Source organism: Strongylocentrotus purpuratus, unplaced genomic scaffold, assembly GCF_000002235.5.
Source record: "Strongylocentrotus purpuratus isolate Spur 01 unplaced genomic scaffold, Spur_5.0 spur5_scaffold_6, whole genome shotgun sequence".
NCBI classification, from domain to species: domain Eukaryota; kingdom Metazoa; phylum Echinodermata; class Echinoidea; order Camarodonta; family Strongylocentrotidae; genus Strongylocentrotus; species Strongylocentrotus purpuratus.
This window is the reverse complement of record NW_022145612.1, coordinates 21738468-21765735: the sequence shown is the minus strand read 5'-3', so window position 1 is coordinate 21765735 and position 27268 is coordinate 21738468. Positions and strand designations below refer to the sequence as shown.

Genomic DNA, 27268 nt, shown 5'->3' with positions numbered 1-27268 from the left:
TTAAATCTCAAATGGTTCTTGAGATATCGCGCTAACAAACTCAATACAAGGAATTTCATAAGTTGACCTCTGTGACCTGTGACCTTTGACCTACGTACTCCAAAATCTAATCAGATCATCTTCCTATGGTGATAAATACTATTCCCGAGTCTTAAGTTTAAATCTTAAATGGTTCTTGAGATATTGTGATAACGGTCAAACGGGACGGACGTACGTACGGACGGACGGACGTACGGACGGACAACCCGAAAACATGATGTCTCCGGCACCACCTTCGGTGGCGGAGGCATAAAAATCAAATTTTGATGGTTTACAGTAAATTATTGAAATTCTCTGCTAGCTCCATTTTGAACTATACTCACTTGCCTGAATGGCAAAGATATTGCTTGCCCAACCTTGCATAAGATTTTTTAGCTTACCCATCCTAATTCTAAAATGACATCGCCACAAACCTTTGCTTTTATATGTTATTTTTGTGCTGCTTGGAGGTCATATGTTACACTTATGTAATCCCCCAAAGTATGGAACGAAAGGAGAAAGAGGGGCAAAAGACAGAAACAACTTTCCTTTCTTTCTAATGAGAACCAAAAGATAAACTTCATGCCCAATTTATCTGAATATTCCTTTTCAAGTATGTGTGCACTGAATCCTGTTGTAATCACTACTCCTGTGCTCCTTGACAATTGTTTTAAACCATATCTCAATACAATTCACCCAAGAGAATGAACCAAGAACTCCTCTTTTTACATACATTTGATATATATATATATATATATCTCCTCATTCCAAATCATTCACTTATTTGAAATTTTCTTTTAACAACAAATTAAAAACATCTCCATGTACACTATCTTCCTGTCTCCTTCAACTACCAACCATTTTTATACAAAATAAATATATATTAGGTCATGCAACCTAAACATGTACATTATGACTTAACTGAAACAAAATGGAAACAATGCGCCGAATGTACTATAAAATAACAAACTGGATAGTTTTTTTTATGAACAATTAAAAAAAAATAGAGAGTGAAAATCTAAAGTTTGTTATCTTAGGACACTTTAAGCAAGATATACATGAATATGTTTTTTTCATTCAGCATAATTTGATGTGCCTTTTACTTCAACATTGAATAAAGTTGTCTTTCAGTGCCAATTTTCCATCAAACATCAAACCTGTTGGGTACACATTGATAGAGTATATCATTAATTTATATTAGATGTAGCCTATGTTATCCTGGGGTTGGTATCCATCGGGATAAACTACATAGTAGTTCATGTCAGTTCTGCATATAACCTTAAGCCATGAGCGAGTGAACACAATCAGGCAGAACACTTCTAGAGCGATTAGGCAGGGAAAAGTTCAAAATAACGTCTCGGGTTTTTATCCCCAAATCATGGATGAGTTTTTAATGTTGCATGCCATAGGATATTCCCTCAATATTACCAGGAACATGAGGCATTTCTTTCCTGTAAGTTCCTATTTAGAATTCACCCTCTTCATTAAGAAGAATAAATAAAGCACTTGATTCTTATGTGACATCATTGGAATGTAATGTGTTATATGAGCAGTCTTCATTATTATTATCATTATCATTAATATTATTATTATTATTGTTCTATTTGGCAATACAGAAAATACATAAGAAATCAGAAAAATACTGTTCCTACCGCAAATCTTGAGTATTAAGTCTGCCTGATTTCACATAAACATCAAAATTCCATATCGTTCAAAGTCTTCTCCATTTGACATGAAATACCTCCCCATTAAATCAAATTAGGCTGAATGAAAAAGTCACGATATCTTTGCCGGCTTAGATTCCATCGAATATTTCATTTTTTCCAACTTTGTAATGAACAGAAAGTAATAACAGAGCACATTTCGGGGTAAAACGTTGTCGTAGTCTAGGGCAGGTAACATCATACCACGACAACCCTTTTAACTCATTTGTTCAAGAGGGGTCAAAGGTCAAAGGTCAATCTCTCATGTTCATACAAATTCCTCTTCCTGTACAATGAATAATGTGCTTCCAAGCATTTCTTTCCACAATTTCAGCTGTGTGTCCTGGTGATGTGATGAATGATTTCCAATCTTTTATGCCGTCTTGGAATCACTGTCGTTTTCTGCTTTTACTTTCTTCACCATCGGACTGTCAGTTGGAAGACACGTGAAAGAAAAGAACAAAACAAAATAGAATATAAAATAAACATTAAAGACAATCCAACATTGATAAGCAGAATATTTAATATATATTCTAAAGCTTTCAGAACTGTGTAGTGATGGTTATTTCTCAAGGATATGACACTATATTGAAGCTGTCTTTTGATCAAATATTTAGGATTTTTTTTCCCAACAAATGGTGATTTATGAATGACGACTCTCTTACAGAACGTTTTAAACTTGTTACATGTTTACAACTGGTAGATGATTAGACAATGAACAAATGTAAGCTCGATGTCAGCTGTCTGTCCTAGGGATATGATCACTTCTTTCAAGATCTATCATACTTAGGAGCCAAAATCAAATCAAAAGCAGCCACCAAACCTTTCATCAAAACAACCGACTATCATCTCTTTTGAGTTACTACATATCTTGAGTACCGGTACATTAAAACCAATGTGAAGCCTGCTGAAGAGGAGTTTAGCTCTTACCTTTCTATAGAAGATGCTGGTCTCTTGGCAGCGACAGTAGTTGTTGGTTTAGCAGCAGTCTGGTTATCTTGAAGCCATCTAACCTGAGTGGCTGGTCCATATCTATACAGTCAATCAAAACATAGCCTTAGCTTGATATCCACACTGCTCATAAAAACAGTCCCTAATCACCTTTATTCTCAAATCTTGTATAAGCTCCACCAAATTTTCTGTTTTTTAAAATTTTATTACTACTTTTAACATATTTTTTTTCAATTTTTAATATACATGTACATGTTGATCTTGAGGGAGCAAACAAGGAACATTTGAGATTGATGCTCTACACGTGCATGACTTTCCTATGTTTGCATACTTTCAAATCATGCCAAGGTACGAGATCCGAGTCTTCTTGAGGTCTACAAAGACCTTTTATCTCTGTAAGAGGTGGCTATGCATATCACTGACTGAAGTGAATTCATTGATCTTAGGTTCAAACGTCTTACCTACATCCAATCTGCAAAAGAATTTTTTAAATACGAGTCATTGAAACCAATCTTTTTTTTCTTCAATACATAAATCATTTATCTATTCTAATTAACTTATACTTCAGTTTATCATGGTGGAAGAATCCCACTTTAACTGTAACTGCTTGTACAAAAACATCTGAATCTGTGAGGAACATAGCAACTCACCCCTTGACGTTACGTGCAGCGATTCTGAAAATGATAGCAGGTTTGCTGGTGCAGTCGATGTGAGCTGCGGCCAGGTTAGCCGAGCTCACGACGCAAGATGGGTTGGGTCCGCAGTATACCCTGACGAAGGCTAGCTGGGCTGGGGTAGTGGGCTTGGCATCTCCCGACGCCCCGCTCATGGTGCTACGTACGGCAAGGTAGACGGAATACTCCTGGATCTCACCGTTGGTGTTTGCCGGAGGCTCCCAGGATAGATGAGCTCCATCGGGACTCTGGAAATACAATTTTTTTTCAACAAATTAATGAACAGCAGAAATAGTGGAGTGAAGGGAGAGAATTGTCAGATGATGTTGGCTGCTAAGAGCCAGAAGGTTGTTAACTCTGTATTACAGGATTGAGTTAATGCCCTTCTGGCTCTCAATAGACAATATGTGTTATGAATATAGGTTACAATGATGTAACACGTCTTTCCACTTTATACATGATTAACCACCATAACTTTCCACTCAAAACACTTAGAAAATATGATATGACATATACCTATTTCTAAGAAATAAAAAACAGATAGCCCTCCATTTAAAATGAGCATTCCACTAAAATATTTTTTACCTGTTATGATAATACGTTAAATGTCAGTAAGCCATTTGCAAATACAAAAATCAACAAAACATCATCAAATTTAGATGAATGAAAACACCACACAGAGCATGAGAATAAGGATCATAAAACCTCATCCTTGATCACACGTTAAGAGTAAATTACCTTGCTGATTCTAATAGCTGAAGGTGCCCCAGGGAATCCAGGCAAGCATGTCTTGAACGCGGAGATCTCGCTCCATGGGCCCCGCCCGCTAGCATTGATACCAGCGACCCTGAACTTGTAGGCTGTGCCCGGGTGAAGCTCCTGCTTCTTGAGGAAGCTGTGATCCGGCACACTGACAACATCAATGTCCTGGCGAATGAGAGAATGAGGAAATTGATGTTGGCATATGGCGGCTTGAACAGGTGAAAATATCATTAATGGCTTGGAATAGAATCAACAGCAATACCTACAGAGACCAGGTGGTTCCTTAAAGTGGCTCAGTAACATTGCTGAAGGGTGATGAAAAAACTGCACAATTTTTGTATAGAATGTTACTTATTATATTCCTTCTACTGTACTAACCCTCTAACAGGCAAAAAATCTGAAACAAGCTCTCAAACCACAAAGATATCTATGGTTTTCTTTAAAGGCATCACTGTGCAACACCCTCTAACAGTAAATTTTCCCAACCACTTTTGAATTTTCACAACCGTTTTCCCATGAAAATAAGACATAAGACAGGCTTTTAAAAATCTTGCCGCAGTCAACTTTCGTCTCAAGGAAAATGCGTATGTAAAATATACACAAAAACAATATCACAGTCTAGGATTTTAATCTGCAGTGGATGAAGGAAGCGTTAACATCATCATATCCTCAATCCTTGTCATTATCAACTTATCAATTAACACAATCATCATTATCCCAAATATAGAGTATCATAAGGATGCTAGATGGATTTATATACTTACATCTTCATTTCTGCTAATGATCTCCGATGGCAAGTGATAATGCGCTACTGTAGTGGTCGTCGTCTTAATGATTCCAACGTCGTACCACTGGTTGACATCTTTCTTGGCTAGCTGGATGGCTTGTCCTATCGATGACTTGCCATCCTCCTGTAAATACAAGAACAAAATATCAATCTCCAGGATGTGCGATGAAACTAAACAAAAAAACAAATGCTGGCTACCTGTGACAAGAATTCTGATATTGGTTGATTATTGGAAAGTACGCTCATATAAAAAACATGAAAATTGGGGCTGTTAAAATGTATGCTTCTGTTCGATAGTCTGCCCATGTAATCTGTGAATGGAAATATGATAGCTCTACCATGGTTACAACGATAAATGATATCACATACTTCAAAAGTAAAGTGCATGGTATCAAATTAAAAAATTAAAAAAGAAAATCAGTGGGAAATCATAGTACTACCATACCTTTTTATCACAGTAAAAAAAATATAAGCAGATCCAAATTTTAAAAAATAATACATTATTTAACTTAACCAAAATATGTCTGGGATGTAGAAAGTATTAACATTTCTTCAAAGTTGAAGAAAATGGGACATGTTTGATGGTATGCACATGCCCTTTGAGAATATTATAAAGTTAAATCTGTTTTTGTCTTTACCGTTTTAGAGTCCAGTCCATTGGTGATAGGCCTGGTCGACATCACAGGAGGACCGGCCGAGTTAGCAAGTGATGCAATCGTCATGGCAATAGACTTAGGATCTGAATCTGCAGGTATAAAAGAGAAAGAGAGAGCATGAAATGAGTAGAGGAAATGTATCTTACTGATAGAGATAGACGCAATTCCATAGAAGAAGAAATGAAAATAACTAAGGCATTGAACAAAAACCGGAATGGTCAATGATGCACAGTCTACCAAAGAAGAATTGGAATCGGCTATGAAGATGCTTCTGAACCACAACTTACACAAAAAAAATTAAAGTCGTTCAAACATACAGACATTCATATAAATCACACTTGAGTAATAGTGTTCATCAATACAACACTTAACAAGAATAATGTTACTCCTCCGAGCTGTGGTTGGTGAAGAGAAAGGAAGATATTGTGGAATGGGAATTTCAAAGCAGGTTTGCTACACTTAGCGGAAGATGGTTTTTGCATATTTAAAGCAGAACACAGCTAAGTTTCCTGAAGGCTAACCTGGATCTGGGTTGCTCTCCTTCGTATCCATCGGCTCTTCTCCCACAGCCCCGTTATCCAAGGCCTTGTTCTTTGTCTCTTCAGCAGGGGCGGAGCCATTGGTCTTGGTGGTATCGGTAGGCTCGGCTGGTATGCCTGTTCCGGGTGCAGGGGAGGGGTCGGTTTCCATGGGCGTGGCTTCTGAAGCAGCCGATTCTACCTTGGGTTGTTGATTGGGTTCTGGTGACAATAAACAACACGATTCATAACCATGAAACTTTATCTTCCTTTCACTACCTCCTATGATGGATAAATTACATCCACACAGCAATAACTGAAACAAGATTTGACCTGAACTCTAGGACCTTTGACATGTTCACATGACCACAGAACGTTTGCTCTGGCACAATTGCTTGAGGATTTATTTTGTAAAATGTACATGTTTAGATTCAGGATTGAAGTTTGCAAATAGCTGAAGTTTGAATACTGAAGTTGCAAATTTAGCTAGTGCAGATATTCAACCATAGAGCCAGAGAATGTGTGGTAGAACAACACAGAAGTTGATTTTTTTTCTCGAATAGAAAACCCTTGCATCTTTTTCTTAATCAACTGGAGCATCAATATCATGAACTTACATGACCTAACAATCTTTCCCATGCTCGACTTTTCAGGTTCCACGCCTTTTGGACTAACTGAGGTACGAAAAGTTAGTTGAATTTCTGTCATTGCTGAGTAATATCGTGATGACTAGACTTTCTTCCAACATGACCTTTGATCTTTCCATTGCTCGACATTAGAACTTATCAGGCTGCACCCCTTTTTGACTAACTGAGGTACGAAGAGTACGTTGAAATTCTGTCATTGTTTGAGTAATATCGTGATGACTGGACTTTCTTCCCACATGACCTATGACCTTAGCCTGTATTACACAGTGACAACATAAAAAGGTCAACCCACCTGAAGTCTGCTCTTCCTTCTTTATCGTTACACCGCCCTCTGATGCCTCTGTAGTGGCAGGGGTTGCAGCCTCTTGTGTTGTAGGAGTTGGTGTTGCCGTTGTGTCTGTGATTGGGCAAGCAACCATGGAAACAGAAATTAATTCACTCAATTCAATCACAGATCCTACCTGTAATAATTTGTTTGATGATTCGTATGAGGACTTTAAACTGAGAACTTAACTCTGACAAGTAAAGAAAAACAGATTTCCATATCCTACCCCAGTCACATTAATAAATCGACTCCAAAAATTGACCATTTGGTGTTAAGTAATGTAATATTTGTTTGGTCTGTCGCACAGTGATGTCTGTCTCGTCAGTGTGAGTCGGGTATAAGGGTTTGCTACTTGTTTTAGCTCAAAAACACAACATCCAATGCATTACCCTAATCCTTTAAGCCCCACTGCACTAGTCTGGCCAGGAGGGATTAGACCTCCCTGCATGGTCACTGACAGGTGGTTATCTCATCAAATAAGCTCTCAATTAACAAAAGAAAAATGGGATCATGGGCGCAAGTAGCTATAAGTATTGCAGTGGGGCTTTAAACAACCTACACAAGGTCAGAATATGTATTTGAGCCTTTGTCTTGATGAATAGAGATATTCTTACCTGTTGTTGATTGTGCTTCTTTGTTTTCTTTGCTTTCTTCTGCAGCTGTAGGTTTGGTTTCTGATGCATCTTCAGCCACCTTCTGCCGTAACATAAAACATATATATAGAGAACTCATGATGACCAATGTCCAAACATTAATGCATAATTTATAGAATTTGAATACAGAATGAACGATTCTATTCTGTGTCATGAACGAAAGCAAATGAATAAATGAGATTTTTTTAAAATAAAATATCTCATTATGGAAGCCATTGAAATAAAAAAATGTCCTCTACTATTTTCCATTTGGTGACATTTCTCTTTTACAAATTCATCATTGCATTAACATCTATAGCCTACTACTTGTGTAATACCAAGCATACAACCAATACACAATCCAAGAAACAGTGTGCAGTCAAACCTGCTTTAGCAACCACCTGTATAGAAAGACCACAGTTTTTGCTTCCCTGGCAATCCTTTCTCAAAGAAAGTTAGAAACCTGTCTGTAAAGACCACTTTTCTTGTCTCCCTTGAGCGGTCTTCATATACAGGTTTCACTGTACATCTATGCAACACAAAAGTGGTGGAAAGGGTATCAGTTAGTTTGTTCTAAAGTTTTGGAGTAAAAACTACTAATAAAATTTGTATTGGGCGGTTGAGGTCCTCATAAAATCAAGGATTAAAAGCACGTACCTGTTGATCTGTACTCGGAAGGCTGACTGTAGGTGTTGTTCCTACCGTTGATATGAGAGTAGTCTGTGCTGTACCAACAGTGCTCAACTAAAGAGAACAAAATATAAATATAAATTTAAAATGCATGTTTTAATATCAGCTTTAAGTCATTATCACATTTTTTTGCAGATTGTATTGTATTGTATTTATTTTCCAATCATATTAAAAAGACAAATAACATATGACATAAAACGAAATGAAACATAACAGAATTAAAAAAAAAAAAATTACATGTGTATATAGATTGCTTAAAAATGATTGGCTGGATTGCCCGTTCAGTGTCATAAAAATATATGACACTGTTCTTCCTGGGGGTCCAGAATGAAGAAGCTGTCTTTTTTTTTCCTTGTCTTGTTATACAGTCAGTTAATCCCTTTTTGTATCGATAGAAAAAAGACATAGGTATCACACCTCCACATCATGATTAACTCATTGACGGATGACACCTGAATTGTATCCATTCCTAATTAATTACAGAAGACAATTGAAAATTGAAAATCAATTTAAAGCATTTTCTAATCTAGTCCGAGATTGAAAATAACCATGCCCCTTGCAAAACAATCAAAATCTAACAACAGTTAGAGTTGGGCTAACCTTCAATTTCAGCATCACAATTAAGTTGTAACTTACTATAACAAGTGTATTTCTATTGCCAAGAGTTGCATTTTGAGCTGCCTTTTGACACCAGGTTAAATCCTAACAAAACCATTATAGAGATCTTTACGCTATGTGTGCTTACTGCTACAGGGGTAGTGATGGTCTTTTGCACAGCTGCTGTGTTTGAGACAACCTGGGCTGTTGTAGACATGATTGCGTTTATGGCAGGGGAAACGCTGGTGGTTGCTGCCCCCGTCAGGGCTGAAATGGGAATGGTTACCAGCTTAGTTGTGACTCCTACAGAAAGGAAGAAAGAGAAAAAGAGAAATATTGTTATAGTAACCAAGATTGGAGGATACAAAGATTTAATAGACCACTTTAACAGCTATATGGTTTCCTCCATCAAAAATATATCCCACTTTCATATTTTTAAAAACATTATAATCCTATTTCTACTGACAATCACAAAGCAAAAGAAAAGCAATTACTTTTTAAATAATATTTTCTTTATTTAAACTTTTCTTTTGGGGGGGGGGGGGGAGGGACAAATACTAATATTTTTTAAAATAAAACAGTTCTTTTTCCTTTTATATTCTAAGCCACACTAAATCTTTAAATATTCAAAGCTGACACATAATAACCAACATTTCTATGAGTGTTCTCTCCTGTGGTGGAATTGTGCATTGCACGATGAATTTGAGGACGTTTGAGATTTTTAAAAATGTACATGACTTTTTCTGACAACATGAATACTGTCATGAATACTTTTTCTGACAACATGAATACTGTCATGAATACTTTTTCTGACAACATGAATACTGTCAAGAATACTTTTTCTGACAACACGAATACTGTCATGAATACTTTTTCTGACAACATGAATACTGTCATGAATACTTGTTCTGACAACACGAATACTGTCATGAATACTTTTTCTGACAACATGAATACTGTCATGAATACTTTTTCTGACAACATGAATACTGTGATGAATGGAAGGACTGTCGAGGGCTAGCTCTCACCCGATGAGTTAGCGGTGGTGGTGATTGTGAGTGGCGTAGTCAGGCCTTGAGAGGTGGAGAGTGATTTGAGTAGGTTAGCAGCACTGGCCTGGTTGAGGGTACTCTTAGCCCCACCCTTGGTAATGATCTGTATGGTGTTACCTGAGACCTGACCGCTGGCTCCGGGAGACGAACCCTGGGGCGCTACAGCACGGATGATGGTGATGGGGGAATTCCCTGCCCCTAGACCTACAAGGAATACCATAATACGTGTTGATATTTCGTTATTGTCATGATCTCTAATAATATGAGTATAACAAGAAACATGATTTTCTTCACTATGACCCCCTTGACTATTCTAGACTCTGGTCATCATCGCCATCATAATTGTCATCATCGTTGTGATCGTCCTCTTTGCAATCATTTCTGCATATATTGTGGTTAAAACTTTTTTGTTATTACTCTTCAAAACACAGAAGCTTATTATATACTGATTTGTCACCGAGCTTCATCTTGAAATGATGGAGGAGTACAATATAATATAAGTAATCAGCAACATCAGTGTGCCAATTGCCTAATGATGCTCTTGATGACTCAATTGACTTGTATCTATTCTATAAACAGTGTAATCATGTAGTGGTGATCATATTTGACTGAGAAGTATTGAGCTAACTAGAAAAAACTTTGAAAAACCCATTGTGTTAACATGAAAATTGTTTTATAAATGTAATGCTTCCTGGGAGAAATTTCAATTGTCACCGAGCTTCATCTTAGAGGCAGGTTCAAGTTCCGCTGGTTCCAAGATTTGTTCTGACTTGTTTTTCAATACAGATCGATCAATCGATCTTATTTACTGGGTGTAAGCCACAAATATGTTTAAATAAATGAAAATTGTTATCTTAGAGCCAAAAACTTTGGTTACATCTGTCTTTCTGAAACATGCTACAATGGTTAGCCTGATACGGTTCCCCTGGAGTGAAATCCATCCCCTAAATGACACCTCACCTTTGAGTGTTCCTGATAGGATGGTAGGGGAGGCGCCTGCTTGGGTTGTCAAGACAATCTTCTGCTGCTTACCAACCCCTCCAGTCGTGATAAACTTGGTGGGAGTACCCGTGGCTCCTGCCAGCATCTTGTTGGTTACAGTGACGATGGTGGGCGTCTTGCCGGTTGCGGTGTTGGCGACACCTGCTATGAAGGCAGGTACAGTAGAATTACTTTAATCGTAACACAAATAACATAACTAACATAGATCAGGTGATATAAACAAAATGTATATAACCCTTACACTTGTAAGACCCATGGGCTAATTTTCCTTGTAATGAATTTTTGTAATTTTCTTATAAAATATAGAATAGAGCACTGTCTTATCAGGAGTTACATTTAATCTGGATTAATCCATACAACTTATCCAGTCATTAGATCATTTCATGATTTGCTGCTGATTGGAAACATGTGATTCCTGACTCCTTGTAAGACAGGGCCTGGGTACACTGTAACCAATACTACTACTGATAGCTATGTAATAACAAAATTTGATTGATAAAGTGCCTTTTCATGACGTACACAGTGTGTATAATACAAGAAAACTAGATGGAATTTTGACTGCGCGCAGTCGAAAATGATGCCTCCGCCATAGAGCAATTTAAACAAGTTTGGAGTTTAAATCTCCAGTGGTTCTTGAGATATCATGATAACAATCTCAATGTATGGAATTTCATAAGTTGACCTCTGTGACCCTTGACCTTTGACCTACGTGCTCCAAAATCTAATCAGATTGTCTTCCTATGGTGATACACACTATCATTAAGTTTGAAGTTTAAATCTCCAGTGGTTCTTGAGATATTATGATATGGTGATACATACTATCATTAAGTTTGAAGTGAAAATTCTCCAGTGGTTCTTGAGATATCGCGATAACGATCTCAATGTATGGAATTTCATAAGTTGACCTCTGTGGCCCTTGACCTTTGACCTACGTGCTCCAAAATCTAATCAGATCGTCTTCCTATGGTGATACATACTATCCTTAAGTTTGAAGTTTTTACATCTCCAGTGGTTCTTGAGATATCATGATAACAATCTCAATGTATGGAATTTCATAAGTTGACCTCTATGACCCTTGACCTTTGACCTACGTGCTCCAAAATGTAATCAGATTGTTTTCCTATAGTGATACACACTATCACTAAGTTTGAAGTTTAAATCTCCAGTGGTTCTTGAGATATCATGATAACAATCTCAATGTATGGAATTTCATAAGTTGACCTCTTTGACCCTTAACCTTTGACATACGTGCTCCAAAATCTAATCAGATCGTCTTCCTATGGTGATACATACTATCCTTAAGTTTGAAGTTTAAATCTCAAATGGTTCTTGAGATATCGCGCTAACAAACTCAATACAAGGAATTTCATAAGTTGACCTCTGTGACCTGTGACCTGTGACCTTTGACCTACGTACTCCAAAATCTAATCAGATCGTCTTCCTATGGTGATAAATACTATTCCAGAGTCTTAAGTTTAAATCTTAAATGGTTCTTGAGATATTGTGATAACGGTCAAACGGGACGGACGGACGGACAACCCGAAAACATGATGCCTCCGGCACCACCTTCGGTGGCGGAGGCATAAAAAATTTACACTACGTATGGTCCATGCCGAAGGGTGCAGAGACAGAAAAGAGAAACTTAAGATCATATCTTTTGACTTACCTTTACCAACTGGAATGGTCTTGATGATGCTTTTGCCTTGCTGACCTGCCGTGATGCTGCTGATACCCAGGATCGTAGGTTGACCTTTCAACCCCGCCTGGCTGATAGGGGTGATGATGGTAGTAGGCTTGCCTCCAGCCTGGGTGGTTGAGACAAGTTTTACGATGGTAGTGCCAGGCCCTACACCACCTGCCTTGTTAGCACCCTGATCAAAAGGAGAGAATGAAATTCATGAAGGAGAAGTGCCTTGTGATGAATTTTGAAAATAGTTTCTTTTCACAGAATTCGTTTTAAAGTACCCAAAGTTGGTTAGATTTCAATCACTAGATACTGCAAGCATTATACTGAAGTGCCTGATTTTGTGTTACATACCAACATATAGGGCGCAAGGGTGTGCAATAGTTTACAGATGTTTTCTTCAGTAATGTCTGAAATTAACCAAACTTATCAAATTTGCTCAACAAATCAGACCTAAAAGAATACAATTAATAGAGATCGCATCAAATAGGTTATATTCAAATTTAGATCATGTACCAAAAATGGTGAAATAAAACTGAAAAACCTAACTTACAGCGTTTTGCACAAGTGTAACAGTTTTAGTGGTGCCTGAAACCATAGCTGACACCAATTGGGGTTTGCCTCCAGCCGTCGTCATCTTGAGCCCGCCTCCTGCTGCCGTGGTGAGCTTCATCCCTTGCGGCAATGTGACGCTGACACCTCCTGGCATGGACCGGGTCACCAGGGTCAGGTTGGACCCTCCTACCGTTGCCAGGAGCGGTTTGTTGGGGGTTGGTGAGACAGCGGTGGTACTACTGACCATCTTCTGGGTGCCTGCAGCAGCCTCAGCGAGAGCTACGATACCGCTCAGGGTGTTCTGCTGCTGGACGCCGGGAGTAGGGAGGGGCTAGCATAAAGATGAACAACAAAAACAAATATCTCTTCATTCCTAACTGCTGTAATTGTTGAGATTCAAGAAGTACATCAACATTATTACCCAATTTTATACTTCTTGCAATGAATTTAAAGATATACATACGTACATGTTTATGACTGTTAGACCTGAAAATAATCTACATCTATAAAGATAATAATGCTACAATTCAATCTGTCTTTAGAATTCAAAGCCTACATTGTAGCTTGAAGTATGTAAAAATATCCTCAATAATTGCAGAAGCGATCATGAATTATTGCTGCCAAATGTAGATAGAAAAAAATGATGCTCCTGTAAAAAACAACACTTAATATTGAAATGAAGGGGGCAGGGGGTCTTATTCATTAATGTTGAGCTATTTGAATACCAAGTGTATTATTTACCTTGCTGAGTTTAAAGAGTGAACTGGCTGCTGAGCCAGCCATCGAGGTTGGACTCTGAATCTTAACTCCTGGAGCTGAAAAAACAAAACAAAAGAATAATATAAATTTGCTACAATGCACAGTACTTTACTCTTAATCTTATCACTGATTTTAGGTACCACCTGCAATGGCCAAATGGTAATTTACAATCTTACCATTTTTTATTTAAAATTTTTTTTTTTTTTGGGTGGGGGGGGGGGGGGGGGCGGGGTACGAAATGGAGAAGATATGTCATTCTTGTATGAAAAATTCTTTAATTTCGGTGATAGAAAAACTCTAAGAATGAAACACATTGGCTGCCTTGAAATCAAGAGAGAATAATAAGATGTCCAATGAGTGGATACAAAAATCTTTCCAATATGTTTCATCGAAGGAATAAAATGCCATGATCCATACTTCACAATGTTGCTTACCGTAGACAAAGATTTTTTCCCATTTTTAAAGCTACTTTGAGGTGTGGAATGGACGCATGTTGGAGGGGGGGGGGGGCACTCAAACTGAGCTCTTCTCCAGATTTTTTTTTTTTTAATGTGATTTAAAAATGTAAGTCAGTACAAATTTGTATATGCATTTTATTTAGAGAGGTAACCAAAACATTTTCATATTCAATGATTGAAAGACAACACTTGATAGAAGAAAAAACATGAAGTCATCTGAAAATGGATAAATAGCACATATCATGCCCTAGGCTTGTAAGAACAAGATAGATAATAACTTAACAAATACATTATGAAATATAATCTAAATACGACATGGTCTATCTTTAAAACAGTAAATATCGTTACGGTTTTCTAATTTCAACAGACCATTACATTTCAGTATCTTACCAGATACAACTACATGTGCATCCTCACAACCATTAACACTACCATGCAGAACTATGAATAACAATGAAAGTATCATTTCCTGATATCCAGGGTACTTCAATTGTCATAACATTGGGCGCCAAGTATTTCACACTTCAACATTGAGCAGGTATGCAAGAACTTTGTTGTTTTTACACATTTTCATCTTCATTACGTAAAAGCAGAAAAAGAAGCTTTCCCTGTTAAAACTCATGCACTGTATTAACAAAGGCTTTTAAGCTTCAATCTGTCATTGACAAGACAAAAAAATTGGCACGACTGCCAAGTGCTTATAACATATTTCATATACACAAAATATCATCAACACATAGCGATTGAAAGGGCGGGACTGCTTTGTGTGTAACCTTGAATGTTTGCCAATAATACAAGGATTGCAGGCATAATCCAAAATCAACAAGCTGTGAAAATAACAAAATAAAAAACCTTCCCCTTTTCAACGACCGCTTGATGCAAAAGGGGATATAATCATCTTTTGAATAGCAATAACTTGTATGAGATCTGATGCACATGACACACATGCAATACTACAAGTCAAATCCACATCCAATGTACCGGTATGCCTGTTATATTTTTGCAATACTTCTTGTCCCATTATTTTGCTCTCGTAATAAATGAGGTGAATGAATTGAAAAGTAATATTCTACAGCAATTAAATGCAACACTTGATGTATGCCTCATATTAAAAGAAATTTCCTTCTGTTAACAAAGAAAAAAGAAAAAAAAGGGTCCTAGAAATAAAGGCTTTAAGCCTTGAAAATATACAGGAAGCACAAGGCTTGCTCTAATTATTGGCAATACCTTGATTTGCTCATTTCATTCACTTTGAAGTGGACTACAATTAATTTTCATAGAAAAGTTGTGTAGTGCTTTAAATATTTTATGGATTGGACAAATACTCACAGGATACAATAACTTTCATTCCGCCCATATCTGACATGAATTCGTTTGTTTGGGGTCAGTTAACAGTGAGCAACATAAATATTGACATAGCTTCCAAGTTTTACAACCTACAATGTACAGCATACTGCAATTATTTGTCCTAAATTTCAATTACTCTATTCAAACAATCCATTAAATAAACAAGCATCAATTTTATTGTCTATTGTTATGATTCACACATGCAGCCATCACATAAACAATTAAAAGAAGCAATGAGGCACTGGCATGAACAAAACGTTTGATTTTAACACAATTTCATCTGATTAGTTTCTATGAATGAATTTAAACATGAAGGAACAATGCAAGCTGAGCATTTGTAAAGGCTGCATAGAATTTGTGACTTTGTTCTGTCATATGGTAAAATCTGTATCCCCTTGCAAACTAACTGTGTTTCAGAAACTTTCTGTAAGCTAATCATTGGCTCATCGCCAAGAATATTCTTTTTCTTTTCTTTTCTTTTTTTTGGTGACCGAACCATACATACATAGTTATTTTGTCTGCAATGGAATGTGGGAGTAGTCCCTGAAAAAAAATTTGCTATCTCCTTGTCAATATGAGTATCAAACTGCAAAAAAAAATAAGTATCTAAAATGGAAACAAATCATGAAAATCAGGGACAGATTTTTGGTGATTTAACAGTTTCCCTCCAAAATGAACATCCAACAACATGCTACGTACAAGCACAATGCGTCGCCATATCACTGTCTTGAGACTGAGAGATATGGTCATTTTCATGCATGCATCCTCTTTGCTCCCTCACTTACTGTGTTTTATCAACTGAATAGGGCAAGAGGCTGAGGAGCCTGGAGCCACCACACGGAACGTGGTGGTTGCTGGAATAAGAATTCAAGATGTTAGTCTCGTTTGGACGGCGTGAATGGCGGATGTTGATTGCTTGACAAGGTGGGAGGGGTTAGTAATGAACATGGATGGCATGCGAGGTTGATCAGTGAGTTTTAATAGGACAGTCTCAACTGATATTTACAGGATGAATTCGTCTGAAGATTTGCTTTCAGCTTTCTGAACAAGTTTCACTGAGGTTCCAATTACAGTTTATTAAAGTACACTAACATTTTATTCAAGGCACGAGGCCAAGGGTATAGCGATCAAATTGATGAGTTTCGAAGGGGAAAAAAGCCTAATGTAACTCTTTACTGATGTATCTGATGTTATTTGTGGTCAGCAAGCCTATCACTCACATCATTAACAAATTACAACATTATCAGAAAACACACACTGAAAAACACACAAGATGCATGAATATCAACTCACTTCACTATTCACAAAGAGCATATTAAGTAATCAAATTCACACGATGGGCTATCAAACGAGTTGAAGTCACACAGCATTAAAAGAGTAACATGAAATCACATTTGAAGATAGAAAATATGTCTAATGAACCCTGATATTAGTAGTATGAATCTTTCATTTGCATTTATGATTAGTTCACCAGCTCTTGCTTTGATTAAAAAAAATCATGACAAAATATTTCTTACACCGACTTTCCGTCTTACCACGTATTTTCAATCCGCATTTTTACAAATTCAGATTCAGTCTCATTTAAAAAGGACATAACCGCAGTGATTTGGATGCTTCCTGTATGTAAACTGTTTACCTTGTGCTTTGATTGGTGACTGGAGTGGCTTGGTGGAAGCAGCGCCACCCACAGAGGATAAGGCTGCACTTGAGGTAGGGGGCATGTCATACTTCTGCAGCTGTAGTAAATAGGCATCGGCTGCAATACAAACATTCACAAGAAACATGATAGGCTCACACAACGAAAAATACGAGGTTCAAAAGAATTCATCCAACAGAATTATACAATTTTCGTACAATGAGCTCTGTCTTCAAATTATCTGTAAACAATCCAGGATTATCTCTTGTTTATAGTTTTTCATAATCTGCATTTTCTTTTTTTTATATTTGTTTGCCTCATTTTCAAAAAAAAAATTACTTCCAGAAATGAGTCATGAATGCATTGATTGTAGATGAATAAAATGCAAGAATCAATTAAATACCCTTCTTAATAAACATAAAGAAGTCACTTCCATCATTTCATATAGTATTTGTCAACAAGCAACCCTGCATTATGCACAATACATCCCCTAGAAATATCTCCAACATTCAAACATTAAAGTAGGATATACTTGAGGATGCTTGCAGTGGTGTACGGAAGAAAGTTAATATAGTACCATGACAATTCTAGAAATGGAGTTGACTTAATCCTTTTCATAATACATATGAATAAATACAAATGTATAGCTTCCTCTTTTCATTCTTTCAACAAACAGGTTTTTACTTGTTCTGCAATGTCATAAATACAAACCTGTGGCTACAGCACCCCATGATACTTCCAGCGTGGTGGTGCTGGCTCGGACTAGCTGGACCCTGCCTGGGGCCATGGGCTTCTCAGTCTCCAAGAACCAAAGGTCTTTGCAGCACACCTGCAAGAAAAGCAACAAATCTCTTTAAAGTAATTGAATGAAACAATCGATTTAAAGCATGGTACTTGGTGACAAGTTTAGGATACCGGTAGTCTTTTAATGCGCTAAACCTAGACATCATATACCAAAGACGTTGCTATAGTTTGTAATCTTTAATTTCAGCATTCCAAATCATAATTCTACACATAAAACTCAGGAACAACTGCAAACTAACTCGACATCAACTCTAAACCCAAAGATTCTTGATCATTCGCGATAATGGAATCCTTTGTTCGGTCTGCTGCCTGCATCGCTAATGGGATTGGAGTATTGATAAACTACTATAATTTTACCCTTGTATAGCCAGACTATGAAGCAATATAACAACCATGTTCATTGGTGATAACTTTATGGTAATATCATTCCTTGTCATTAAGGAATAAATCACAAATAAGTATATTTCTGAGCACTACAAGACTTACCTGGTTATTCCAAGCCTTGCGATATCCGTCCCTTCCACTCCATACGTAGAGTCTGGTATGGATAGCAACAGAGCAATGCCCAGCTCTGGCTCTAGGTACAGCCTCTTCAAACACCTCCATCGCCAGTGGCTCCCATGTGTGGGTTGCTAGTGGGATAAATTATCATGAGCGAAATAAAATGAGGAGTGTAAAATCAAAACTGAAAAAATGAAGCGATAGACTGGATATTAACTTTTGCCAGGTTATATTTCAACATTTTACAAGTCCAAAGAGAAACTTAGGGAGTCAGTATGCAACAGACCGTTTAGACTAGACAACATGTCATTTGCTTGCTTTTCTATCACAAATCCTCCTCTCAATAGCTTCTTCTAAACAGTACAGATATTGTCTGTCTTAATCTCCATCACACTCTCCTCCCTCCATCTTATTTCCCTTTCTTTTTGAGATCTTCCTAATTTTCTTTGTGTCTCTTGTTTGAATATTTATATCTATATACAGTCAAACCTGGTTTAGTGACCACGGTCAGACCACAACACATTTTTTGTTTCCCTTGGGTGGTCGCTGTAGACAGGTTTGACTACATACCATTGCAGTCTGTGAGTCTCTTGTTACTTTTTTGCACTCAATATAAATACTTTCACACAGAACATATGTCCACTATGATTGCAAACTTTTGATTATTTAAAACTTTTTACTGTGAGATTTTAAAAACTACACTTCTTCCATACACGATTAATTGCTCCATTTTGTATGTTCTACATATGTATCTTACTCCTTTTTTTTTTTTTACATTAAAAAATAAACAGATTTTTTACCCAATACCCCATTCCAGATACTGAACATAAACAAACCACATCCTGCAGTCATTAACCAATTAAGGGGTACATGATAACTTTGTTATGTCTTGTATGACTTAAAGGGTAGCCACTTGGACAGCCAGAAACGTATGCGAATTACACAAATTTACTCCTATGTTATTTGAGGTTCAATTAATTTATTTCACGAATCTCAATCACTTGCAATATCAAGAGCAATTCTTGCACTAAAAAAAGGTTTCTGATTTTACAGCAGTTAGAATCTAAAAATTAAAATAATTCAAAACTGTTGTGAATTTTTGAAAAATACGAGCAAAAGAGGAGTGAGTCAAGTGTTTTGAAGGAAGTCAGGATGGATGAGTCATAAGGAAATGGGACCCTTCCATTTCTTGATAACAACTATGGTATAGAGGGAGGAAGAAGAATTGAGAGATAGGAATTAGGAGATTGAGAGACAAAGAGAGGGTGAGGATAGAGAGAGAGAGAGACAGAGAGAGACAGAGAGAGACAGAGATACACAGAGAGAGAGAGAGGGGGGGGGGGGGAAAGAAAGATAGAGAGAAAAGAAAGGAGGGAAAAGGAGGGAAAAGGAAGACACATAATTATGAAATTGATAAAGAGAGGATAAAATACAAGCAAACAAATAGCTATTACAAAGAGAAAGATGAGGTGGGACAAAATATATTATAAAAACCTTTGATCAAAAAAACAAAACAAATTTGAAAGAGGGGGAAACTACTACAACTATGGAAAAGAAATTACTAATGTAAACATTTTTGACATGCAATTTAAAAAAGGTATCATTAACAATAATCATATAAGTACATGTAATTATGAGGGTGCAAATTTGGTTGCGCTTGTGTGTGTTATTAATACATCAACACCACTTGACACACACAAACACACATACAAATTAGATTAGGGTAACCGGTAACCCTGGGCAACTATTGGCATGACAGTGGGCGGATTCCCAGCATGCATAGAGCTAGCCACGCCCCTCCGTGTAAATCCCTGATAAGGAACTGTGAGGCGACTTGGCAAAGGATGTGTTCCTATGACATCGATGATCCAACCAGACATGTTAACCCGCGATTCGCTTGGCTTACGCTAGTACTACGGGGGTGGACTACGCCAATGCTGAATATTTTGCTTCCCCTCAAGCACATTCCTCACAGCTGTTAATACTTAATTTTCAGTGATGGGTGAAAGGGACAATCATGGGAACAATGTATTTGTCTAACATCCAGACAATCAAATCATGCAATATAATTCCTATCTACCTACATATATGGCGGGCTAAAATTTATCAGAAATATAATTTTGCAGGCGACAGAAATTTCAGGAAAGATACAAGTAATTCTTGTTTGACCCATACTACATGTACACATTTCAATTTCTTCACTCATAAGTTCTTTAGTGTCAATAAGTTATTAAAATAAACAAGAGTCTACTACACATATGAATTAATAGTAAACATGTGCATTAAAAGAGATTGATGCCTGCAATTTCACTCACTTATTTTTCATTGATAATATTGCACTTATCCTATTTCCTGCAAATAATCCCTTATGAAATCAATGCTGCTCATACGACTACCTAAATTAATAACTTCCTAATTGCTTCAGTATCAAGCTCTTTCAAAGGGATTTACACTTAGCACAGTTCTTTACCAGTGCACTGTCATTTGCAATGATGTGCGCTATACATCAACCCCACAATGCATATCCTGTATTCCCCATTTCCTAACCACAATCGTTTTGCTTGTGTTTATATCGAAATCCTTTCAGTGCCTAAATGTATTTGACCTATGACTTTTTCCAAATGCTGTGAAAAGTTGTGACTAACAGAAAATATAATACTTCCATACATTTTGTTCTGTTCTAAAAAAATTGTGATTGTAAGTGACAATTTGTTTATATTGAAGAATACTTGTATTTCTAAGTATAATCATTATCATTATGTTTATTATTATTATCGTTATTTTATTATTATTATTATCATTATCATATTAATTAATTATTATCATTATTATTATTATTATTGTTTTTATTTTGTATGATTATTATTATTGTTATTATTATTATTATTACCATCATTACCATTATCATTATCATCATTACCATTATCATTATCATCATTATTATATTCTAACCCTCTGACCTTTGACCTGTGGAATATGTTTATCCATTCTTGCTTGTACATATTGTGTTAAGGGTATCTATTATCAAGTCTTACATTACGAAATGATTCCTGAGATTTCTTACACTCACATGACCTATGACCTCTTGCGTTAAAATAATCTGAGCAGTTCATTTTTTAATGTTTACATATATTTAGGCTAAAAGTGTTGTCACTATTGCCTCATCAGTTCTCAAGTTATTGTAATAAGATAACGACATCTGAGGTTTTCACAATTGTATGACCCTGTGACCTTTGACCTCAATTTTAATCAGTTCATTAAATTCATGTCATCAAACTTACACATAATTCAGTTCGGTTAAATTTGTCTTAATTATTCTTGTTTGTTTTGGTTTGTTCACAAGTTTTCATTGACAACAGACAAAAAAATAAAGAGAATTACACAAGGCCTATGAAATCGTAGCAGTAACTGGTACATCATCAGGGCTGGCAGCTGTTAAATGTTGTGTAAAAAATACTGATTCTATCCAAATTCATTACTTTACTGGTGTAGAAAACCTTTCACCAATATATGACCTCTGACCTTTGACCCTGAAATGTAATCAATAAGTGTCCTTTGAGTGACTGCATATTCAATGCCAACTTAAATTGATAGACAAACACAACTTTACACTCCCCTAACATTTCTTGAGGAATCAAACTATCATTTCTTTGATTTGAACAATGACCTTTACCCTTGAAGTTTAACCCTGTAACAAAATAAACATTCTAATCAAAATCTGATAACTTGATTAAATTTCTTTGTGTATGAAAAAAAGGAGACACATAGGAATACAAAGAAGTAACGCCAAAGTCCTTTTATCATTCTCAGTTATGTTTACATTCTTTTTCCATTAACTTCATCATAAATGTGTCATAGATTTGAAAGGTATATAATTACACAACTGAGGGTCCTGCACCTTTCATTCCATCATGCACCTTCTTACCTAGATTGAGAGAAGCCAGTGTGTTTGTACACTTCCATTCCTTTTCATGAGCTGCTACTTTGACATCATCCATCACAAGAGGTACCCAGCCACCAAACACAAACATTCTAAGATGAGAAGAAAGTCAAGTTTGCAATAATTAATATCTTTCCTGTGTTTATAATATACTGATGTATTAAACGATATGATGCCTGTGTATATTCCCTCTATCCACACGTTTTCATACAGGAAGGATGCATGTATAGCTTGTCATTAATCCCATATCCATTTTCTGTTTTTCTTCCTTTTCTTTTCTTTCATTCAGCTCATCCTTCACAACTATTCCTCTTCAACCAATATTTATTCACTTACTGAAATTATTGGCTGCCCGACAGATACTGACTGACAGATCACAACCAATTTCAACCAGGTGATCCTCCCATCTTTACACTTACTTGAGCCAAGTTGGACTAGCATCACTGTAACAATTCTTGTAATAACAAGACTTTAGAAGAAGAAGAAAAATTCCCAATTTGACTGAATATCTTTCACCTCTTGTTGACATTTAATTTTAAAAAAACATCACAAGGAATCATCTAACTTAATCAAAAAAGGAAGAGATTTTATCAAAGCCAATGTAATGGCTTGAGTAAAAGAAAATCTCTTTTTATCTATACTTAAATATATCAAAACCAAATAGAAATAGTTTAAAGTTAAGGCTGTAGTATAAACTATACATTTTAAAGAACAAGGCAAGCATGAAAACATTTGAATTTGCCGGGCTTGATCATTACATTTGATATCATAATCTTTCCAGTTCAGTAATCTATGCTCTGCCAAGTTCGATGAAAATTCTTTTCAACTTTCCAATCCCAGAACTATAAACACACTTTTAAAACTTGAAGGTTTAATTGATGATAGCAAATACAACCAATGAAATGAAATTATTCTCTACCTATTTCCGATGACAGTGGCAGAGTGCAAGCTTCTTGGTAGTGGGTTGGGTCCATTGAGTTCAGGTTTGATCCATGTATGTGTATCTGTATTAGTCATGAAGAAAATATAATTGATAAAGTATACTCGATGGGAAAAAAAAAGACACAACTTCAATTATCTATATTCAATTGGTACATTGTTAGGAGGGATTACATTTTAAGAGGAACACAAATGACTCTCTGGAAACAACAACATTCAAATCCTAATGAAAAATACAATTAAAAATGTCTGTATTCTGTACAGCCAATCCATAATTTACAATATCATAAGTTAAGTTTCCCAAATCACGCTACTTACCCATGTTGAGTTGCCAAAGGTCACCGAGCCGACAACCGCTCATACCACCATATACAATGAGTCGATTAAAGGAGCCATCCTTTGGAGCATAACCTACGACGGTATGTGATTCTCTAGGTGGAGGGGCAGGTCCTGTGGTTAGGGGTATGTCCCATATCATGTTCGAGTAGCCTGATCTCAGCTCCAGTGAGTAGAGATCATTGAGATACCTGCATATATATAAAAAAAAAAAGCAATCAAAATGAAAGAACATTGAATGATAAAGTTGATATGGTTTACTAATTTACTTTAATACCCATTTGAAATTTACAGTCAATTGGTGCATTACCAAGGTGACAAAATGAAACTGAAATTTTATTTCAATGGAAGTAGGATGCAGAAACATTAAACTTTATCTCCCACAAGATGAGATTCTAACACTGTTTTCAGCACTAACCTTGGTATATTATTCTTTGGATCATCACTATCATTGGCAAGTCCTCCAAAGAGATATGCTTTACTCCCAAGCATGGTGAACGTGTGACCAAGTCGAGGGCATGGGGGTGGTGCATTCTTAGCAGTCTTAGGCTTGAGTCGTTTCCATTCCCATCTACTGGCTTGCAGTTCATATAGCTCGTTGGAGTACTTCCCATACTCCACCATTCCTCCAAATATGAAGAGACGGGTGCCATCACTGACAAAGCCATAAGCTGCACAGCCTGGGGGTATATCCCCTCTCACTGCTGGGACAAACCACTGGTTGGTAGCTGTATATGATAGAAACACAAAAAACTTATTATGTCACTGTACTATTCCATCTTCTTGCAATATTTATATCAACATTCAAATAGACCTATGTGTGCATGTACATTGTCATTCTAGTCATCAACTAGAAGAATAACGGAAAGTTGGACAAAGATAAATAGAGGATTCTGGGAATTTTATTTATCAGCAAAAAATTTAAAAAGATAGATATTTGGTGCAATTTATGTCTAATGTTAAACCAAGACTGATCCAATAATAAATAAACTAAAAAGGAAAGACTGATTTTTGGTAATTTTATGGAATTCCACCAGATACAAATGCTTTTCATATGTAGCAGACAATTGTTAGCATATTATAGCAGACAACTGAATAGGAATCAAGATGAAATTTTAATTTGAGATGAAAAGACTATTGATGAAGGAAGATGTGACTTTGTTTGATGATATTGAAGTACAAATGCATCCAATGTGATAACCTTTTACTACTTTACAATTTATAATTTTTATTTTTTAGTCTCTTCATTTTTACAGAGGGGTTCTTGCAATTATTACTTTAGAATTTCATTAATGACCTGCAAAACTCAAACACTACCAATAGATTACAGGGTTACCATTATTTTATGTAACAAAGCTTTTTTCCCCTGATTTTTCTCTGAAAGAGTTTGAAAATCTAAGATCATTAAACTTTATACTGGAGATATTTTACCCACTAAAAATCATTCAAAATAGATTAGATCTAGATATGAGAGCCTTACTACTTACTAGGATCTACATTTCTTTTGTGGGAAGGGGGGGGGGGGGTGGAGGGGCAATAAAATTCCTATCTTTTCCCTGGTTTGAGGAATTTTTCTCAAATTCCCTAACTTTTTGGAAAGGGGCTCCAGATTCAGATTTTTTAATTTAATAAAGAGCAAGACTAGATCTATGATAGGCCAAGAATGACTGTAATGTTTTATTAATGTTTTGGAGTTCCAGACTGAAAATTTGGGTGCCTATATATTCAGAGTTTCACATAAAGTCAAATTCAGTACAATTTACAAGGGAACCTGAAATCCAGGCTGATTTAATTTAATTTTCAATTCCCCAGGCTCAATTTTTATTTTCATGAAAAACTGCATAAAAATGTTATTGAAGGCCTACAGTCTGATAATGAATAACATAATAAATAACATCAAACAGTGCGTACACACAGACCACAGTACTTCGTCAAGGGTAAACTCATAACGATTTGCATTCACAACTGGTCAACTTTAATTTTATGAAAATTTAGTGGCGCCAGAGCAGTGGCTGCCATTTCAATGATAAACAATGTAGGCCGCCATCTTGAATTTTACCAATGTTCTACGAAAAACGAGAAATTAAATGGATAATAACATCAGAAGAATATCTTACTCAAGATTTACATAAAAATGTAATTTTTCTGCGGAAACATACCACGAAGAACAAAAATCATGCACGAGAAAGTGAAAGAAACGGGTCAGTTTGGAATGACAACAATGGGGCGCCATTTTGAATGGGCCCGTACTCGACCAAAAATTCAACATCACCTGTATTGTAAACATGAAGTTCATCCACGATCCCCTCATTCCCACCGCCGAAGACTACCATAAGGTCTTTGATTGCGACGGCTCGATGTCCATGGCGAGGTCGGGGGCTTGGACCAGTCGTATTTGTCACACGCTTCCATTTTAGTATGGGAGCCGCCATTTTGTCTCTTACCCACAATGCAATGTACCAAGCAGCTGAAAAATATTGACGAAACCCGGATATAAAAAGTACATTGTAATTTAGAAAAAAATATACATTGTTAAAAAATCGTTATTATATTTATATATAAATAAATAAATACTATTTATATATTTAAATATATTTTGTATTATTCAAATTATGAAAAAAGTATATCTTATAATTCTCTTCTCTTGGATATTCAAATACATATTTCACAATTATCACCATAAATCGAAATCATATTCGTGCATTTTCAAATCTAGCATATTCAAATGTGAGAATGCCTCTTTATCTGTAAATAATGCTCTTATTATAGATAATAAATTAAAATAAAATACTCAATTCAATAATAGTATGCGGTAGACGAGGGGAATCAGAAGAGAGTTGGAACTTTATTCCTATTGCGGATGTCTCTAACCGGTTTTCTAAGAAGCTGCTGAATATTCATATATCTCCCAGCGTTTTTACTTTGGTGATTGGTCAAATAAGGGAGGTGCGGTGGAGAAGAAGGAAAGTAGGCAATCAAAATAGGGAGTTTGGTTCAGCGTTACTCAGAACTGCCGAAGTTGAACCCACATTGCCAGATACAGAGAAATGCATTCAGGGAGTATGGCATTAATGTGGCTCAACTTTTAACGTAATGTATATAGTGTAGGAAAAGAAGAATTAGACAAACAATAACAGCCAAAGATCTAACAAAAGCTTCACGATCACAGGGGAAGAGTGGAGATGGGCGTGGTCAGCTTACGGAGTTTGTGCGTGGCATCCATTTTCGTTACGGTATGATAGTCCCGATGATAGTGAACTCCATTGAGTCCTCTTTGGTCACATATCAAGCAAAA

At 36.4% G+C, this 27268-nt stretch overlaps 1 protein-coding gene across 4 annotated transcripts; it reads right to left on the bottom strand.

Moving 5' to 3' along the window:
• Positions 1-1810: 1810 nt before the first annotated feature.
• On the bottom strand, positions 1811-26433 carry LOC586153 (host cell factor 2). 4 transcript variants are annotated; one of them, XM_031000419.1, is made up of 25 exons: positions 26246-26433; positions 24392-24701; positions 23956-24164; positions 23618-23702; positions 22684-22790; positions 18744-18889; positions 18165-18282; positions 17454-17573; positions 16603-16671; positions 13995-14068; positions 13252-13584; positions 12681-12885; positions 10973-11158; positions 9989-10216; positions 9109-9263; positions 8331-8417; positions 7656-7737; positions 7009-7113; positions 6073-6291; positions 5534-5640; positions 4873-5019; positions 4085-4273; positions 3323-3594; positions 2652-2753; positions 1811-2149 (listed from the first exon to the last, which is right to left on the bottom strand). In XM_031000419.1, exons 1-25 carry the CDS (start codon positions 26403-26405, stop codon positions 2095-2097), a joined length of 3870 nt encoding a protein of 1289 aa, XP_030856279.1. In that variant the 5' UTR covers positions 26406-26433; the 3' UTR covers positions 1811-2094. The 4 variants fall into 4 exon arrangements, with proteins under 4 accessions (XP_030856279.1, XP_030856283.1, XP_030856280.1 ...); XM_031000423.1 differs by having other exon boundaries at positions 10130-10216; XM_031000420.1 differs by having other exon boundaries at positions 10973-11155.
• Between the last annotated feature and the right edge of the window lie 835 nt (positions 26434-27268).

Coding starts and splice junctions, on each gene's coding strand:
- LOC586153 (XM_031000419.1), bottom strand. CDS start 26,405: ATGGCGGCTCCCATACTAAAATGGAAGCGTGTGACAAATACGACTGGT. Junction 17,574..18,164: donor ATGGGGTGCTGTAGCCACAG/GTTTGTATTTAT, acceptor TTTGTATTGCAG/CCGATGCCTATTTACTACAG. Junction 12,886..13,251: donor TTACACTTGTGCAAAACGCT/GTAAGTTAGGTT, acceptor CCTTTTGATCAG/GGTGCTAACAAGGCAGGTGG.